Source organism: Ruditapes philippinarum, unplaced genomic scaffold (genome assembly GCF_026571515.1).
Source record: "Ruditapes philippinarum isolate M1 unplaced genomic scaffold, ASM2657151v2 ctg1132_1_1_1_1, whole genome shotgun sequence".
Lineage (NCBI taxonomy): Eukaryota > Metazoa > Mollusca > Bivalvia > Venerida > Veneridae > Ruditapes > Ruditapes philippinarum.
The window spans coordinates 95,515-115,367 of NW_026855335.1; the positions used below are offsets into that span (position 1 = coordinate 95,515).

Genomic DNA, 19,853 nt, shown 5'->3' on the forward strand with positions numbered 1-19,853 from the left:
CTTAAACACACTAACACATTTTTCCATTTCAACTGACCCGCTCAATTCATTTTCCTCATTTGATTTCATTTTCATAAAAGGAGAACATAGAATAGTTTGTAATTCATTTTCTTTTTTATTTTTTTTCATCAACTTGCATTTGTTGTTTAGCCTTTGAATCTTAGTGTATAAAACAAATTTGTCATAGGTATGAAATTCAGCATCTGGGAAGTCAACACATAAGTTTTTCATTATAGAAACTGCTGACTTTTCCTGTTCGTAAACCTTCAGCACCTGGGCGTTGGTAGGCATACAACCTTTCCCTAAATTAATAAGAAAGACATTCCTTACTAAATGACAATTAAAATTAAACCTGTGCTGACCAGCAGCTTTTAAATAAAAGTTCTTACAATGTTGGAATATGCTGCACAGCAGCTTCCACAGAATGGACATTCGCCGACCAGCAGCTGTATTGTAGGTTCACCGATCAACGGCATGATATAAACATCCTGAAAAATAAATAAAGGGACCACAAAGCATCTTGTTCAAAAATAAATAGTATACACTATAGTAATAATAAATATTACTCCAAAATCTACTGATTACTTTAAAAGATATAGTTAAATAGCCACTGTGATCAAGATTAAAAAAGGATTTCTTTTAAAAAAAATTATCATAAATTAAATTTAATTGTTTGAGATTTTAATTGTTTATATATTTTTTTATGATTAATCTAATTATTTTTATGTTTCTCATATTTCAAATAAGAATAATACCAACCTAATGATGAATCTCCCATGATGATTATTTGTTTATAATTGTTAGATTAAGTGGTGGACATTGGATAACAACATCTTGTAAAACTGTCGTAGTAGTCGGATATTCTGTCTTTGAAGCGTTCAGGGTCGGTCTGAAATGACACATTTCCGCGAGTTATTTTCAAGTTTATTTTATTAACAGCGATTGTTTTTAATAGAAAACATGTCAAATTTCACTATTTTAATTGAAAGTGAATAAAAAAATAAGCATACCTTATCAAAAAAAGCATTTATTTTCTTTATTTATGTGTCATTTCCCGACCAGACGACCGATTTTCAACTTTCAACTTTCCCCGTGAAGGTCATTGATTACCCTTGCACCTAGTTGATACGGATCAGTTATTAAATCAATAAGCGTCTGCGGAACGGATAAAAACCGATACCATACCGCGCCAAAACCGTTGATTTCGCTGTCAGCGCTCCGGTCTACTGCTCATTCACGGTAAACAATGGGTGTGGGAAAATGGTCCGTTAACGGGTTAAATTACTTTCAAGGGTAATAAAACTTATATCACAACAAAGAATAATGATTAATCATAACATCTATGCATTTTTTTATTCAATAATAATTAAATTATTTAAAAGCCAGCTGTTACAAAAACATAGATTTTTCCAATATTTATGCGGCCATTACGCTAAAAGGTCACGTGACTTGAACCCCCTAGTATATTTGCATAATTTACACACTAGCTATCTGGCAATGGCAAACAATTAAAAAAACAGATTAATCATTTTATAACATAAATAAAAGGTTTCGTACATGTTGAGTATTGATTATCAAGTTCCTTCTTTAGATCCTTTTCAGCTGCACTTTCAGTGTCCCCAGTTAGTGTCCTGTTGTCCCCTAGAATTCTTCCAAGAGGTAACCCATCTATGATCGACCCCCTTGAAAAATCAGTTGATTTTCTTCTTGAGAACGAGTCCCTGTCCCTTGACAATTGTCGGGATAACTGTCTTTGATAAAACATGTTGAGATTGTAGAAATTTGCTGAGGAATTGTTAAAATTATTTAGCTGTCATTTTCAACCTATCCAAACTGAATAACCTTCACCTTCAAAAATGAAAGTAGGTCACGGAATTTTTGTAAGTTATTTATAGATATTAGACTGCGTTCACATCATTAAACAAGAATGAAGAAGTATTTTTCTCCGATTCTGGATACAGTCTGATGTTGTGTACATAACTTCCGGGCTTGTGAAAATGACAAATCTCAAAATATATTTATTACTTTTTGTTCAATATTTAAATGTAAGCTTTGTAATATTATTGTCAGATGTTACAGACAAGGTATTTAGTAAACGACCTACAGGTCTAATTGCAGCATTTGGTGATTTTAATGCAGATAAATACACAGACGTCTTTGTCATATCCGATAATGGTGAGATTGAGAATCAACATTCTATCTCGAGATTGTTATTGCAGGACCACATTTACCCGCTATCTTGGAAAGGGGTCCCTAGAAAATTTGAAATAGTTGTATCTATGTGTATGGCCAAATGTGTAGAATCTAGCTGTTTACTATTATATAAAAGTTGAATCAGTTTGTATAATGAAAATATATCGAAAAATAGCCAAAGCTGGAGTCTAGAGCTGAGTCTAGTAAAATTCCATTCAGGCCACAGGGTACCAAGCCTAAAATGTAGGTAAAATGGTCCAACTGACTAGCAATGTTTTGGGATCTGTAATAATAAGATAATATAATATATAAATATAATCTTATACGGTGGGGTCGGTCTTTACCCCAAGACACCCAAAGAGTTGAAAGACGAAGACTACTCTGGGACAGAAATATACACAATTTTAGTCCCAGGACTACCCCAAGACACTTATATATTGTGTAAATTAGGAAAGTTTTATTATATACGACAACTGATTATTTACGAGTCATCTTGTTACTGTCCAATTCATAAAATATTGTTCATTATGTATGGACTTTTTTCGTCACTAAAATATTTATTGATATGCTCTTTGTAGAAAAAATATTTTGATTAAAATCAGATTTACTGAAAAAATAAGACTAATCTAATGAAATGTAGGGCTGATGAAATTGAAAAAAAAAAATCAATATCATGAAACAAAATATGATCTATTTAATAATCAAGCATCAAAAATGTGTCACTCATAAAATTACATTGTTGCAGAATTAAACTTGCAGTACACCAAAACCCCACAACTTTGGCATTATTTCATTGTTGTAAACTGATTTGCAAAAACAAAGAATATTTTTATAATCTTACATTAAAGAAATACAGGGAAATAAATGAAGGGAGATAATTCAATGTGTACATGTGAAATAGCATAGTTACCCTCTGTTAACAATGTGAAATTAAGACCCTAAGTACATGTCAGTTAAAGTGTCTTGGGGTGGTCTTGTGGTGTCTTGTCATAGTCTTGGAGTAATCTAGGGTTGTCTTAGGGGTGTGTTGGGATAGTCTTGCGGTGTCTTGGAGTAGTCTTGCGATGTCTTGGGGTAAATAGACTGACCATTTACGGTGTGACCGAGAGCGATATAGTATCATATATACTTTATTGATTTTTTCAATGTTTTCACTTTTGGTCAACGCAAGATTTTCTATGATGTCAGAGGGGAATGCTAATTGAACATCATTCAGCAACATAATTAGCCAATCAAAATATTCTGAATTTCTGTTGCATCAACATGGTAAACATGTTAAATCCTGGCCCCATCCCCAAGATTAGCTAGGTCTTTGCAGATTTAGAGATTGTTAGATTCTACTTATGCCAAAACTAAAAAGAATAATAGTGGCAATGAGTGTTTTAAAGAGACTCTGCCTTGATGACAATTGTTATTCAACATATTTGAAAGATGATTTTTTTGAACTTTTTTTGTGTGAATATTTTAAAAACTCAAATATTTTTAGGAAAGACTCTGTATGTGTACCTGGCAGATATTGAGGAAGAGTTTAAGGAAACAAAACTCATGACACTAGAGGACAGTGATCTCCATATCTCAAGTGTGGTACCTGCAGACTTTGATGGAGATCTACAAATGGATGTCATGGTAACACTTCATAAAAAAGGTGATTCCAGTTACAAGGTGTCACCTAGAATCTACTGGGGTCAGGGTTCAAGTCTCAATACAACCACTGGTAAGTGACTGAGTAAAAGTTCTTAATCCACATTGTATTTTGTTATTGATTTTTGTTGAATTTTTTCTCTTTCATTTGTAATACGTTTAACAGTCAGGAGCATGCATTATAACTACTTGAAGATTATAGACAATTCAGAAATTCTGTTACTTAAAAGGCCAATGCTTGGACAAAGATATTTTTCATTAAAATTGATGTTTTTGTAGAAATAACAATATGTTTGTCAGTAAAATTTCTCTTTGTAACCATGGCAACTGTTTTTATCATTATTACAGGAGGTTTTCTTAAACTGCCAGATATGACTGATCAGCCTCTTCTAATGGAGTAAGTATGAGCATGTACCACTACCTGTATATATGTATCATTAGTCATAAAGACTTTTGACAGGTTTATATACCTCTTTATTAATGGCTGATTGCATATACATGTATTATATATATTCTAACCAGAGTTTCTTATAAAGCCTTGGGAGGGTTATATTGGCAACAACTATTTATATACGGCTCAAATGTTTTACAAAAAGAGCATTTTAACAATAATCGATTGAGCTGAGGAATATGAGTCAGTAGTGTTTTGTCCAATTATATTATTTCTCAGCATGTATGTACTTATATTATATATCATTATATTTTTCTAGCAAAAATGCAGACATGATACCAGACTTGTTTGGTGAAAAATCCCCAGGGGGGAGATATTTCTGGATATTTAGGTATGAGAATTTCTTGTTAAATAATAGTGGTAACATTCTTATTTGTTAAAGCTGTATGCCTCCAGATTGATGCTAAATTTCATGAAATTTGAGAAAAAAATAATGAATAGTAAAATATTAATAACTGGACAAAGAAAGTAATTTACACATGTTTTTATTGCAAACAACACTTACTAGTATTATCTACAGAAATTATCAAAAAAAACTGGTCAGAATCTGCAAGAACTGTCCTTACTGCATTAGTCATGCAGTAGAAATATGGCGATATTGATAAGTACTGAAAAATTAGCCATTAATTGCATATAATAATTACTTGAATCTTGAATCTTTTTACTTTTCTAAAAATCTTAGTACATGTACATTTTTCTCAAGTTTGATTTTCTTAAAATATTTTGGCTTATCTGGAGGCATGCAGCTTTAATTATTTTGTGCAAACTCAAAGGGGTTTTATGTTAATTTGTATGAAGTCACTCTTTGTATAATTATGTCCTTAAGTTTATTTATAGTAACATATGGCAATTTACACAAATAAGTGTTAATCATGACCCCTTAATGTTTTTGGAAAAAACGTAAGAAAGTCCTTTGTTATTCTAAAAGTGCCAGCTGATTCTTTAACATGTAAATTTGGCAAATTGTGAACACCTTGCATTTGACCATGATTTAAAGTATCACAAGATATTGTGATTGTAATCTGCCCCTTCAATGGTAGCATAATGTTAGACATGTCAGTGTTGCTGTTTTGATAAACGATGAACCTTTCACCTGCAGGTGGCAACTGATTCAACCTGTGCAGGCATATCTATGTCATCCTATCATAGTCTGTTCACTACTCAATCTGTATATACTTTGAAGATTCCCTTGTAATGATAAATAGTTTTGAGCATATTGAAAGATCTGCAAATCTATTTTAGATATTAGGGTGGTACAGGCTTGATTATTTTGTATGTTTGTTTTGTTTGCTTTAACATCAGTTAAACAATATTTCAGTCTTGCACTGTCAGGCAGTTAGCTTACGGAGTGTACTTTAATTAATAATTATTTTGATCTTTTACCAACCATTTTTTAGCACTAAAGGTCATCTTCTCCACATTTGCTATGTTTTCATCAGTGGTCTTTTACAGGCATATAAATGGCATGATATTATCAACTAAATTGTCCTTAGCCAAATACTCAAACTTTCATAAACAGAGGTGTGTAGATCTTATATTTTCTCAGCTGGTACTGAGCGTATTTGACAATCTTAGTGAATGGAGAGTAAGGCATCGTAATTTTTGTGTGCTGCATTGATAGTTCACTACTCTGACATTTCATTTGAATAACAATATATTTGACCACAAACATTGACATGTGCATTTTTTGTTAACAAATATGTTGTGGGGAAATTCATGCTTTATCCACTAATCTGAAAATTAGAATTGGACAGGTCAGGGATCTATCCATTGTTTTCATAATGTAATTATTTATTTGTAATTTAGTATCTCTAAGTTTTAAAAATCTTCTGTTTGTTTATATTTTTAGAACAGATAGAAACTTCACTGAGGAGAAACAGACAGTACCAACAGGGCAGACAACTCTTGCTTCACTTAGAACTCCTCAGTCAGGAGCATTTGTAGATCTAAATAATGACTTAACTGCTGGTATGTTGTGATACAGTATGATCTTGCTTATAGTTGTTGAGGGTAAATGTTGCATACTGACTAAATTACTTACCCTTAATTGTTGTCTGTTTGAATCCTGATGAAAATGTACAGTCCAGCAAGTTAGGCCAAAAATAAAAGTGTTTTTTGTTTCCCCTTTCTTACCAAACCAAAATAGGGTTTAGTTAGGTAGGACTTAGAGCTGTCATTGATTCAGTCCAAAGCATATCAATGATAAATCAATATTGGATAACAGATATCAGTGATACATTGATATATCAAGTAGTACTTACATATATTATTCTATTATACCAGTTGAAATATTTTAGTAGAATACATGCTCTTTGCGTATAATATAAGTGTCTTCTTTAAATGCCATAATTATGCAATTTTTAATATTTTTTTATGTTTTTTTCTGACAGTATAATATAACACTTGTCCTTTTTATTGGACAGCTCCTGTATATGTTAAGTTTAAATCCTCATATACACTGATATATTTATGATGCTTTACATTTACAACATTTATTTTTATTCTGTAGATTTATGTGTCGTGTCGAAGGCTGATAGTACACAACTGGAGTATTGGACCAATCAGGTATGGCTGTCCTTTTGAAGGTGCTAGACGAAAAAAATCATTGATTCGAAAAAAGGCTCTTTATATCTGCTAGCTTTACCATTTTCTGTATTCTGTACTAATTTTTAGCACAATCATTCAAAGAATATGGAGAGCTATTGTACTCATGTAGGCGTTTGCGTTGCCACCACACTTTGGTTAAGTATTTTTGTGTGCAAGTTGCTATCTCCACAACTAATGAAGGGATTAGGTTGAATTTCACATGCTTATTTGATAGCATAATAGGAGGTCAGTTATTACTTAATAGATGTACAATATATTCGATATTGCAATACTTAATCTGGCAGTATTTTATATTATATATCAGGTGTCACAATATTTTGAAACTATGAAGTTGTTATTAAAAAATTAAAATTCTAATAACGTAGAGTGTTCTCAACTTGTATATAGCTTGTCTTCAAATGGCATTTACATATGGTTGTTTAAACCTTCTCAATTGCCACTTTTAACTTGGTCTCAAAGTCTTGTACCAAAGTGTTTCTCGTAAAGATGCTAATGATTAAATAGCAAGTTTTCTGATTTTCAGAATGGAGATCTCACATGGAAAAATACCATTCCTGTTACATATGAAAAGGAATTGAAAGTCATTGGGCAGTTTGTTTTTGCTGACTTTGGTAAATTTTTCTTTTCACTTCTAAATATGTCATTGATTCTTGAATTAAGCTTAAATGTATCATTGACCACCAGGTCCTGTCCTTTACATAAATGTATCAAAGTCCTTGGTTCAAGAAAGTACTGATTTACTTTTAGAAAAATTTGACTTACATTGAAAATGTTTATCAATAGCCCTTTTGATAAACATAAACATAATAATCCCCACCTAACATCCACTTTGTTTCTGTCACCACTCTGCTATTACAAATAATTTTAAAAAGAACTTTTGTTATGTATGACAACCACATTCTTCTGTCCTTCGACCCAATTGAGACACAAAGTTTTTCAGGAATTGGGAATTTCTGAAACTGAAATAATTACTCACAAGTTGTGTAGATAAGACTTTAAAAAACAAGTTCCCATGTAATGGTGCTTTACTTCTTGCATGATTTTTGACCAGTTTTCTCCAGGAATGGAGTAATTTCTGTATCTAAGCTTAAGAAACAAAAAATTATAAACATTTTTCTGAAGTGTGTTGCCCATTTAAGTTTTCGGTGGCAACTTTGAATGTATGACAAAACAATTTCAGAAACACCTACCAATGCTGATTATCAGGAACTATTATATATTAATGTTGGTATCATTTTGCTAAAACACTTGTATTTGATATTGGTTGTAGATGGAGATTTGTACACAGATGTCCTTGTACCGGCTTGTCTGGATGAAAAGTGTGCTCAGAGTGTTTTACTAGTTTACACAAATAAAAAGGTAAGGCAGGTGTCATATCTTTTTCTATATTCTTTGAAAGTGACTTAACCACTTAACATGCAGGAACAGAAAGTGATTAGCCTTTGCCACTAAGTTAGAGGCAGGCCTGATCAATCTTTATACTACTGGTAGCTCAATTTTGTATTTTAAAACTGAAAACCCTGTAACTTCAAATGGACTGTTCCAAATTGAAAGCTGGGCAAATCCATTACACAAAGATTGGCAGGTTAAGGGGTTAACCACTCGTAGTTTTTCTTCCATTTACATCATTTAACATACACTTACCTTTACAATTAAACCAGATTAACAGGTTATAAAAAACAACTATTATAAAGATAAGAATAAATTCTTAGATTAAAGAGAATATACTATATAAACATGGAAAATATAATCAGACATTGTGTCTTTATCTTGTATAGGATCAAATAATCAAATCAAGCATTTAAAGCTAGCATCAGGTATTGCCTGTATATATTATGAATATATCAGAATGCACCAAAATGGTCATAACCGTATTAGTAATGATTGATATATCATAACAGAAATAACCAAGCTGTAAAATTAGTCATATTTTGCATATAATATACCACAAGGAATATTAGAATAAACCTTTATCCTGGAATCAGCATCTGATTCTACCCAAGTGACCAAGGCAGACCTAGATCAGCAAGCACATTTGTACCATCTGATCATGGTCTGCACTGTTTGCTTTTCAGTTACTATATTTTAAGCTCTATTATTCGATAAGAATAATCACCCGAACGTCGGTGTTACCACTTATGTTAAAGTTTTTGTAACACCTCAAATATTTTCAAAATCCATTGACATATGGCTTTGAAACTTCGCACACTTGTTCACCATCATGACCCAAACCTGTAGACAGGAGGAGGTAAATGAATCGAGCATTTTGACAGAATTATGCCCCTTTTTCAACTTAGAATTTACATTAAAGTTTTTGTAACACCGCAAATATTTTCAAAGTACATTGACATATGGCTTTGAAACTTTGCACACTTGTTTATTTTTCTTTAGATTGAATATTTCAAACATTTGGATAAGCTTATTTATTAAATGATCATTCTTTCAGGCTTATATTTTCTATTTGATATGTACATGTAAATAGTTTGATTTAAGCTTTATTGCCTTTGTTTTACAATAGTGGGTTAAACTACCTGTGGATTTGAGTTACAGTCTACGCTCCTGGAATTTCATACCCCCAAACCAGTCCGGAGCACCAGACTTCCTCACCGTACCAATCACATTACGAGTTGGTGACTTTAACCTGGATGGCTTCCCAGACTTGTTAGGTGTTGTTGGAAATGCCACAGGGTAAAATATTTCATATTTTTAAAGTCACATTTTGCCTCAGAAATGCATATATATTAAATTCATTAGAAATGTTAAACATATGTTTAATAATGTTTTAATATTGGATTTACACTTATTCTCACGCGAATTGTGAAATTGATGTCGCTGCACACTCTGAACATAATCGATTCAGAAAAACTTGCTTTTTGATAGCTAACGTGCAAAAAGTATATAAGGGAATTTTTTGATCCATAGACTTCATTGATAACACATTCGATACCAAAATTTTATGAGGGAAGCTATTGGAAATGTAATGTTCGAGACTGTCGCCAATTTTGGATTAATTCGTGTTTGAGCTAGTGTAACCCCAAAAACCTAAATATAATTCGGCATAAAAATTAATTTGTGCAGGAGTATGTAATGTCTTCTTATCTGTTTTCGAAGCTTGACCCACTTGAAAAGACTGATCTTTGTCAAATGTAGAATGTTTTAGAACTGTCGCCAAAATTTATTTGGCATCGGTAATGTACGCGACTTGTAAATTAAGTGCCGCACTTAACTTAAAATAACTGAGTAATCTAAGTCGTTTTAATATGTTTACTTACAATAAATACTTATGCTACTATAGCCAGACTTATCTTTCTTATGAATAAATTCTAAGAATTAACCGAGATTCTATTACTTTGACAGCCTGTGCCAGATGATGACTTTAAGCATGTAATGTTCGCTACTTAAAAATTAGTACGTTCTATGCACTATTTCCCAAATAAGGAATTTTTAATAAATGATTTACAATTTGGAGGGATATATAATAACCAAATCTTAAAGAATTGCGCCCACGAATCTTTTAATATATCTATATACACATATGTCTGTAATGTACGCGACTGTAATGTTCAATACAATAAAAATGTAACATGGCTTTAGTATACTTAATTTTCAATTAACCAGGACTTAAACTAGTTCATTTTTGTGTTATACTTAATCATAGATGCAGCATAAATGTATACATCCTTGTATTTTTTACAGTTATAATCAAATTTTCTTAATTTTGTATATGTAAGGCTTTTAGAATCTAGTAACTGAATATCAGATTCTAGTAACTACAAAAACAAAGATGTAATGCGTTTAATATTTATTTTCTTCTAAAGCTAGAACCTGTATGCAAGGTTTCTTACTGAAATTGTTTAGATATAGATTATAAGTGATATGCCTTTCATAATAGGTAATTGTAATGTTTCACTTACATTTCGTATCGAACATTACTGAATTATTCTGATGGCAATCTATACATTTTGTTAATGTTTTCAGCGATTTTGCTTTTGTTTTGAGGAAATATTCCATAATTATATATTGTTTAAATAAAGTAAATAGGTGTTTGTAATTTAAATGCGTAAATATATATAAGGCAATATTGTTGATTATCATCTAAATCAGTTTCAAACCCTAATAACGTTTCACCGCGTTAGTAAAAAAACTACTATTATAAACATACATATAATAACTGAAAATATTATTAGATACTATAAACATAGTTGCTGACATGTTTAAAATATATCATCTACAATATTATACACATGATAGCGTCTACAAAATATAACAACGATGTATCAAACATTACGATATTAGTATCGAACATTACACGCAGATCTTGAAAAATTTCTTCATCTCTACAGTCATAATATGGTGAAATATGTATTAGAAATAAGTAGTAATTGCACTTACAAGTGTAGAAGAGGAAACGACAATGTTGGCTCTTTGTAATTGAAATATTTTAAACTACGTAGGAAGCACATAATAATTAACAATTAAAATACATTTTATCTCAATATTGGCTAGTAAGGTGTCTATTTTGAAATGTTCTGTTCAAATCTTAAAATTTGATGTAGCCTTAATCAAATCAAAGGCATGAATTGTAATATATGTATTGTTATTCTGTACGCTGCATATATGCCCACGATCTCAGTAAATATGTTTTATGACATTGATATTAATATAAGGACAGGTATATAACTTCTTTTGTATGCCGGATACATAGTTATACTCGTAATTTAATTCGTTTGTGCAATATTATTTACCAATGCTATTAACTCAAGCTTAAATGAACACACTTAATAATATTAAGTCTAAACTTAAAAAATGATTGTATAATAAAATGATGATAATAATAACTATTACTATTACCCACAACGAATATTTTTACTGGATTACGTAATGTCCGAGACAATTGATGTTCTGTCAAACAGACTCTACCACAAAATTTTAGTCATGTATTTTGTTTGAAAAGTTTTTTTCCGTCACATTATCATTATTGAAGTAATGTTTAAACAAAACATAAGAACAAATAAATGGAATAATACAATTGAAATCAATCATCAAAAATTCCGCATTTTAAATAAACATACTTTTGTAGAATTGCGTTTTATCGCGATAACTTTGCAAGCTCAAGAAAAAAATATTTCAAGCGTTTCGTAGTGAAATATTTTGTTATTTTATAAATGTAATGAATACATGGCAAAAATTAAGTTCTTTGAAGTGGATATGTTTAATATTTCTTATGAAATTCAGAATGTTTTAATTAATAAACTGATAGTAGCGTACATTACAATAGGATAAATTTGACAACTAGGGTTGCTTCTTTCAGAGAGTAGTACTCGCAAAGTATTTGGTTGATGTTCAAAAAATTTCACAATTGTCTCATTTAAGGGTTCTACTTTTCGAAATCTTTGAAAATAGGCCCTATTAAGGAGATCGATTTTTTCGACTTTGGATCTGTCAATTTCACAATTCTTATGAGAATCAGTGTTAGTGCATGTAAGATGTTTAACTGTTGCTGAAAGTAGTGCTGAATGTGCAGTTATATGTTGTAAAGGTGGGAAAATGTAAAAGCATTTTGATTTCTATACAAAATACTAATTCACTACAATTATGCCAACAAAGCAAAAGGAGCAAAGATAATTCATTTTTATAGCAAGTAAATTTTTTTTATGAAACTGTAACAAGATACCCCAAAAAGTTTTTTTAGAAATAAAAATGATACCATTCCTCCATAAAAGTCAAAGAATTTAGAGTATACGTTTTGTTTTCTTATAGGAACTTGCACAGGGCAGTTATTATGTACAATAATCAATGTCCTGGTGACTGTGGAGGTTTTTCTAGGACATTTGTAATAGACTGGGATACATGGTTAGAGTCACATGATCATAGAGCTCTCCTGCCTGCATTTTACGACCTTCGTGACAATGTAAGTTACGCTTATTTCTGTACAATGTGTTATTAAAGGATTATTTGTAATGTAAAGATGCAAATCCTTGGCCATAAGGTCTGGAATGTTCAGAAGAAGAAGCAATTATTTAGAAAAAAAATTGATGGTTACGATTTGTTTAAAGTATATTGAAAGTATTTTCAGAGAAAAGAGCATAAAATGCCCAGCATAACCTTAAACTATTGCTTTCTTCATTAATTCATTCATTTGTTTGTTTGTTCATTCATTTATTCGTAAATTCATTCATTCATTCATTCATTCGTAAATTAATTAATTCATTCATTCATTCAATGCATTCATTCATTCATTCATTCACCCATCTTATCATTTATATTATAATATGAAGTGATACATGTGTAATACCATGTAATTTTCAAGTTTTGTTTGTTGGAATAGGGTATTTTAGATATTATTGTTACAAGCATAGATGGCAAGGGGGCGCCAACTACAGAAGTTAGAGAACACAAATTTGTAGATGATGCATGCTTCATGAAAGTTATGGGTAAATTCTTTTTTATCTTAACAATTATTACAAACTTTTAGACAATAAAGCATTGACATGATATCTGAACAAAGGGTCAGTATCTATGATATTTGAACAACATTTCATGTTGATGATATGACAGAATCTAAAACTGGCTAGCTTACTGAACATCTGTTTGTGCCTAAAATAATGCTCAGAAAGGCATCCAAGTTCTTCCTCCACCAAAAAAGCTGGCAAATCACCATATGACCTTTACTGTGTTGGTTAGACGTAAAACCCAAGACAAAAAATGTGGCTGATATGTGAAAAAGGTTGAAAGAAGATGATATCTGAACAAGGCCCAGGATTTATGAACAAGATTTCATATCAGTTTAAGATTTCCAGTCTTCCAAATTACAGAGGGAGGCCTTTGATTGATCTTAAATTGTTGAGATTTTTGCCACTCAGTATCTCATGTTTTGTGAAATTTTAGCTTTTTACATTAACAAATTTTATGGAAGAGAATGTCTCTCAAAAATAGTTACAGATTCATATCATTTCATACATACACTTTTTGCATTAAATTCTTTTGGTTGATGTGGCTACCCATCAAGCTTTGTTATATAAAGGATATTGAATGAGTATAGATTTAATACTAAATTTATTGAAAGAGTTGAACAAATTCATATTAATATGCGAGTAATATCGGTTTTATTAAATGGCTTTATTACACTCCTGCACTGAGATTTATGTTATAAAAGTTCATAAAGCTTTATATAAGCTAGCACTTTATGACAGATGTTATTTGTATATTATAGTTGTGAGTGGTCGGTGTGACTATCAATGTCCTGCTGGAAGAAAGGTAAATATTTTAACCCTAACCCTGCTAATTTTGTGAAATGGACTCGTCTGTTTTTGAATTTTGAACTGTCCATTGTTAGTTTAAAGGGTTTTCAGTATTGAAATAACAGAATTCAGTAGGCAAATGTTAAGAGCATTGTCTGACAGCATGAATATACATGAAGACCTTGCTTCATTACTGGTGGCATAGAAAAGTCAAAATGGTGGGTAGAACTCTTTTGTTTTCATGTGAGGAAGTTATCCAGCTAGCTCTATAAGGTTGGTGTTCCTACTCAGGTGTCTACATGTGCCCATAATAATGCACAGAGTAGCACCAGGAAAGCTGGAAAAATGTCATATCATATGATCTCTTATGAGCTGAATAAGATATATTTCCAAATATTTTCAAATATGAAATAAGTACATGGTCAAAGTATATTCAAAAGATTATTCAAAGATTATTCAAAATTTACCCAATATTGTTTGTGCTTCAAATTTGTACTGTTGAGATGTCATTATAGTTTTTTAACAGCATGTTTAAATTATTCTGATTTTATTTTTCTAACATGTTAAATTATGTTCCTAACATATTTCGAAATATGTTTCAAGAACATGTTCTATACATATTGCAAACCACTTGCCCCACACCGCTGTGGGTTCAAATCCCAACAGGGACTTTGGATTTTTTTATGTGAGGAAGCTATCCAGCTAGCTTACGGAACGTGGGTTCTACTCAGGTGACCGTTCGTGCCTGAAATAATGCACGGAAGTGCACCTGAGGTCTTCCACCACCAGTAAAGCTAGAACGCCATATGACCTATACTGTGTCAGTGTGATGTAAAACACAATCAAACGAACAAACAAACACATATTGTACATATGTAAATAGTAACTATGTTCCATTCATTATATTAGACATTAACATTATTATGACTCTATGTCAATTCAAACTACAGTACCAACAATTACATATGTGTATGTCTGGTGTTTTTAAACTGTTCCAGCCATATGGTGTAAATCAGCCAGGTCCTGTAGTGAGATACAAAACAACTGACCTGAGTGGAGATCCTCAACATAAAATAGGTATATTACATATAAAACATTAAATATGAGTGACATGAATGGTTTTATCACATAAACTACGGAGTAGGAGTGTAGGATAACACTGAAATAAAAACAATATTACACATGTGTGATAACTATGCAATATGACATCATTTTTGTGATACAAAAATAGCTTTAAAGCATGCTAATGTACCGTAAGCATTACACTGTAGGTGGGATGATGAAAATATAACCTGTTCTTATTTTGGATTTGTGATTAAATACTATATCCCTGTAGGTTCAATACTAAATTTTTTGAACTTATGATGAACAATAGATCTAGTATTAAACCTATACTTATTCAATATCTTATATGTAATGTAAGTCAATTCTGAATGGCTAGATTGTTTTATCATTATTTGCAAACAAAATGCTTTTGAACTATTAATGAGAATATTAGATTTAGAAACTCATTATTGTTGGAAATGTATTTTCCTTTATATCTGAGAAACTTTAGGATTACTGCCTTAAATGTAGGGTATAATATTGTTGATAGCAGCATAGACACATCTTATAAGAGAATAATTAAAGCATGAAAGCAACACCATGTGAGCCGCATCAAGACAAAACCAACATAATGGGTTTGCGACCAGCATGGATCCAGACCAGCCTGCGCATCCACGCAGCCTGATCAGGATCCATGCTGTTCGCTTACAAACTATAACAAGTAGAGAAACCGATAGCGAACAGCATGGATCCTGATCAGACTGCCCGGATGTGCAGGCTGGTCTGGATCCATGCTGGTCGCAAACGCATAAAGTTGGTTTTGTCATGACGCGGCTCATGTCTATTCTGTTTCAGCTTTCCAGTTATCCCAATCTGCATATATGCCATTACAGTTACCTTACTCAGTGTTTGGATTAGGCCAGACACCAAACTTTGTTGATACATTAGAGGTTGGAATACCAACAAATACATCAGTAAGTTATTATATACTCAGAACTTATTGATCAGTTTATTCAGTATTTGTTTTATGATTTCTTTTGAATGAGTTCATAATAAGCAAGAAGATATAGATTTTTAGCTCACCTGAGCATGCTCAGGGTGAGCTTTTAGGATCGATGATTGTCCGTCGTCCGTTCACATTTAGTTGTTAACACTCTAGCAGTCGCATTTTTGCCTCAATCATTATCAAACTTGGTCAGGATGCTTATCTAGTTGATAGCTTGGATGAGTTCGAACATGTGTTGTCTCGGATGAAAACCTAGGTCACAGGAGCTAAAGATAGAAAAATCTTGATAACACTCTAGCAGTCACATTTTTGACACAAGTGTCATCAAACTTGATCAGGATGCTTGTCTAGGTACTTGCTCGGATGAGTTCGAACATAGGTCATCTCGGATGAAAAACTAGGTCACAGGAGCTAAAAATAGAAAAATCTTGTTAACACTCTAGTAGTCACAATTTTGACTCAATTGTCATCAAACTTGGTCAGGAAACTTGTCTAGGTCATTGCTCGGATTAGTTCGAACATGGGTCATCTCGGATGAAAAACTAGGTCACAGGAGCTAAAAATAGAAAAATCTTGTTAACACTCTAGTGGCTACTGTTTTGATCCAAATATCCTGTAAATTGGTTTGAAAGTTTGTTTTGATAATTTCTAGGTCAAGTTCGAACATGGGTCATCTCGGATGAAAAACTAGGTCACACGGCCCAAATATGGAAAAACCTTGTTAACACTCTAGTGGTCACATTTTTGACTCACCTGTCATGAAACTTGGTCAGAATGCTTGTCTAGGTTATTGTTCGGATGAGTTCAATGGGTCAGGTGAGCGATCTAGGGCCATCATGGCCCTCTTGTTATTCATTTATCAGAGCACAAAGTTCTGACCTCGATAGATTTTTATTCATTTATCAGAGCACAAAGTTCTGACCTTGATAGATTTTTATTCATTTATCAGAGCACAAAGTTCTGACTTTGATAGATTTTTATTCATTTATCAGAGCACAAAGTTCTGACCTTGATAGATTTTTATTCATTTATCAGAGCACAAAGTTCTCAAGGTCAGCTATTGTGATACTCCTATATCTGTTATTAGCTATAATATTTTTACATAAACAAGATCTTCTCCTAAACTGCTTGACCAATAGTGATGATAGTTTACAGGTATGATCCTTGGCTGATCCTCTATGAAAATTGCTCAAATGGTTACAGTCTATTGAACAAGATGGCTGCCAGAGGTGAAAATATAAAAACCTTTTAAAAACAACTTCTCAATCTATTGGTAGATTTTGATGAAACTGTACAGAAATGACCATTAGGATGTCCCTTACAAAAATGTTAACATGTTTCTGTCAGTTGAACAAGGAATATCTTGGTAATTAAATCTTATCTATGTGGATCATATCCTTTGGTGAGCGATTTAAGGCCAGAATGGACCTCTTGTTCTCCTCTTAATCTGTGACAGTAATAATTTACAGAATACGGGAACAAATTGTCAGTGCAGTAATATGTTAAATTCTTTTAAATTTGATTGGATTTAACCTGTTACTGCGCAAAGGTGACACAAATTATTGTCTTTAAATTTTTAGGATATGTTTTGTGACACTTGATCATAAGTTAGTGTTTGTTTCATTTTTCTTATTTGCAGAAAAGACTGAACCATGCCTGGACATCAGTGATTCCTAATTCTCAGCTACTGATAATTCCACATCCTATAAATGATCCAACAAAGTAAGTCTTTTCTATCCATGTTTTCTATGTGATATAACCAGTAAATATTTTGTAGTACACACATGAAATATAATTCGCGATTTATTTATGTCACACAGTGGTTTTTCTTCCTGAATTGGGAAAAGGCCTTAGCCTCTTGTTTTTGCGTCATTGAAATTGTTAATTTGGGAAGTAAAACTATAAGTTCACCTGATATGACATTTAAGCATTCCTACTTCATGCTGTGAACAATATCTTATTATAAAGCACTTGTCTGTCCTGTCTGATTAATAGGGGAGTAATGTGAAGCATATTTATTACAATAAATGATAGCAAACTGTAATGAACATATTTACTAGATGCTATTTTGGTACTTTCTTAAATAATGATGTCAAACTGAAAATCACTCTTGCATGAAAAAATGAACTTAAAGAGATATTACAGTAACTGTTGAAAGAAGGCGGGGTGGCTTTCGGTTTGTTATGATTTTACTGTATGAAACGAAAAAAAAGTGATAAAAGCTCACCTTTACATCTGTCAAAAATGCATTTTAAATTGTGTAATTCATCTTCTCACACAGCATACGATAATGAGTAAAAATTGTAAGAATTTGGCAGGCAAAAAAAACACAATGCTTTTTCTACTTTGTGATCAAGCCTCTAGAGGTACTGATCCAACAACGTAGTGAGTTAAATACTTAGTTGATACTTACCAGTTTATCAGTGTTGATAATTCTCATTTATATGGTTTACCATAGTTTTGTATAATCATATGTGAAACATTGAATTAGTAAATGGGAAGTTTCAGCGGTTATCTGTAATGAGTGTCAGAAATAGTCTATATCTACATGTTAATTAGGAAAGTTGTCTAGAACTATCAACTGTTTTGTCTTACAGATGGACGAATAAATTATTTGTAACTCCTAGTCGTTTGATGATGCTAACTGGTGCTGCACTGTTAGGTACATGTGGTTTTATTGCTGGTATAGTAGGGGTCCTGCATTGGAGAGATAAGGTATGGTAAAGATTTTTGAACGTAATTCACTCAAATTTTATATCATGACAGTGTAGATTTTGAACTTTGAAAAACTGGCTGTTATTAAAAAATGTACAATGATTTTCATCTTACAAAGAGCCCTTTGTTGCTGAGTGGTGAACTTCATTGACTTGGAACCATTTGCTTGTCACCACTGTGGGTTTGGATCCCACTTGTAACTTTGGATTTTTTTTTTCATTTAAGGAAGCTATCTATCTAGCTAACTAACAATGTTGGTGGTGGTTATACTCGGGTGCATGCTTGTGGTTGAATACTACACACAGAGACACCTGACAGTCCTGATGACTTCCTTTTATAAAACTGTACAGTATAGATGTGATTTAAAAACTAACAAAAAAAAAGAGAAATGTTACCCTACAAGCTTTCATAATCTTATTAATATATTGCTTTGTCATGAGTTGTTATTTTGTACAACCTTATGTATCAAGTACTGTAACAATATTTGACTTTTTGGGAATTATTTTTTGATAAACTTTACAAGGGGCAAAACTATATTTTATGATGATTGGTCCACAAAATAATGAACAGAATATCAGTGTTATTGTTTAAATTGAATACCTCCAAACTGATTCACTGTCTTTAACATACTCATGATTAGTCTTAATTTCATAAGTACCTTGATTGGCCTATCACTGCTATGTTGACTGTATTTCAGATTGAAGATAAAAAGGAGAAAAGACAGGAAGCACAAAAATTCCATTTTGATGCCATGTGAGAGAATCAAGTCTGTGATATATATTAACTCAAGCAATCTCCCAATCTGCATTGTGATACAAAGTACCTCAGCTCTCATTACTTCAGCCAAGCTGAACATTGTGTCTTTGTGTAAATGTCTGTATTAGTGTACATTTATATGTTTCTTTTGTATATGTTTGTGTAAGTGTGGCACTGATTGTGTGTAAATGTTTGTGTT

The 19,853-nt window shown here is 32.1% G+C and overlaps 1 protein-coding gene across 1 annotated transcript; it reads left to right on the forward strand.

Annotated features, from left to right (window-relative positions):
- The first annotated feature begins 1,950 nt into the window (after nt 1-1,950).
- Nucleotides 1,951-19,822, forward strand: LOC132742986 (T-cell immunomodulatory protein-like). Its single transcript, XM_060731489.1, has 17 exons — nt 1,951-2,175; nt 3,680-3,907; nt 4,183-4,231; nt 4,545-4,616; nt 6,135-6,253; nt 6,795-6,850; nt 7,416-7,503; nt 8,163-8,251; nt 9,411-9,580; nt 12,653-12,803; nt 13,221-13,326; nt 14,106-14,149; nt 15,132-15,210; nt 16,033-16,151; nt 17,823-17,905; nt 18,781-18,898; nt 19,596-19,822. Exons 1-17 carry the CDS (start codon nt 1,998-2,000, stop codon nt 19,653-19,655), a joined length of 1,809 nt encoding a protein of 602 aa, XP_060587472.1. The 5' UTR covers nt 1,951-1,997; the 3' UTR covers nt 19,656-19,822.
- The last annotated feature ends 31 nt before the right edge of the window (nt 19,823-19,853 follow it).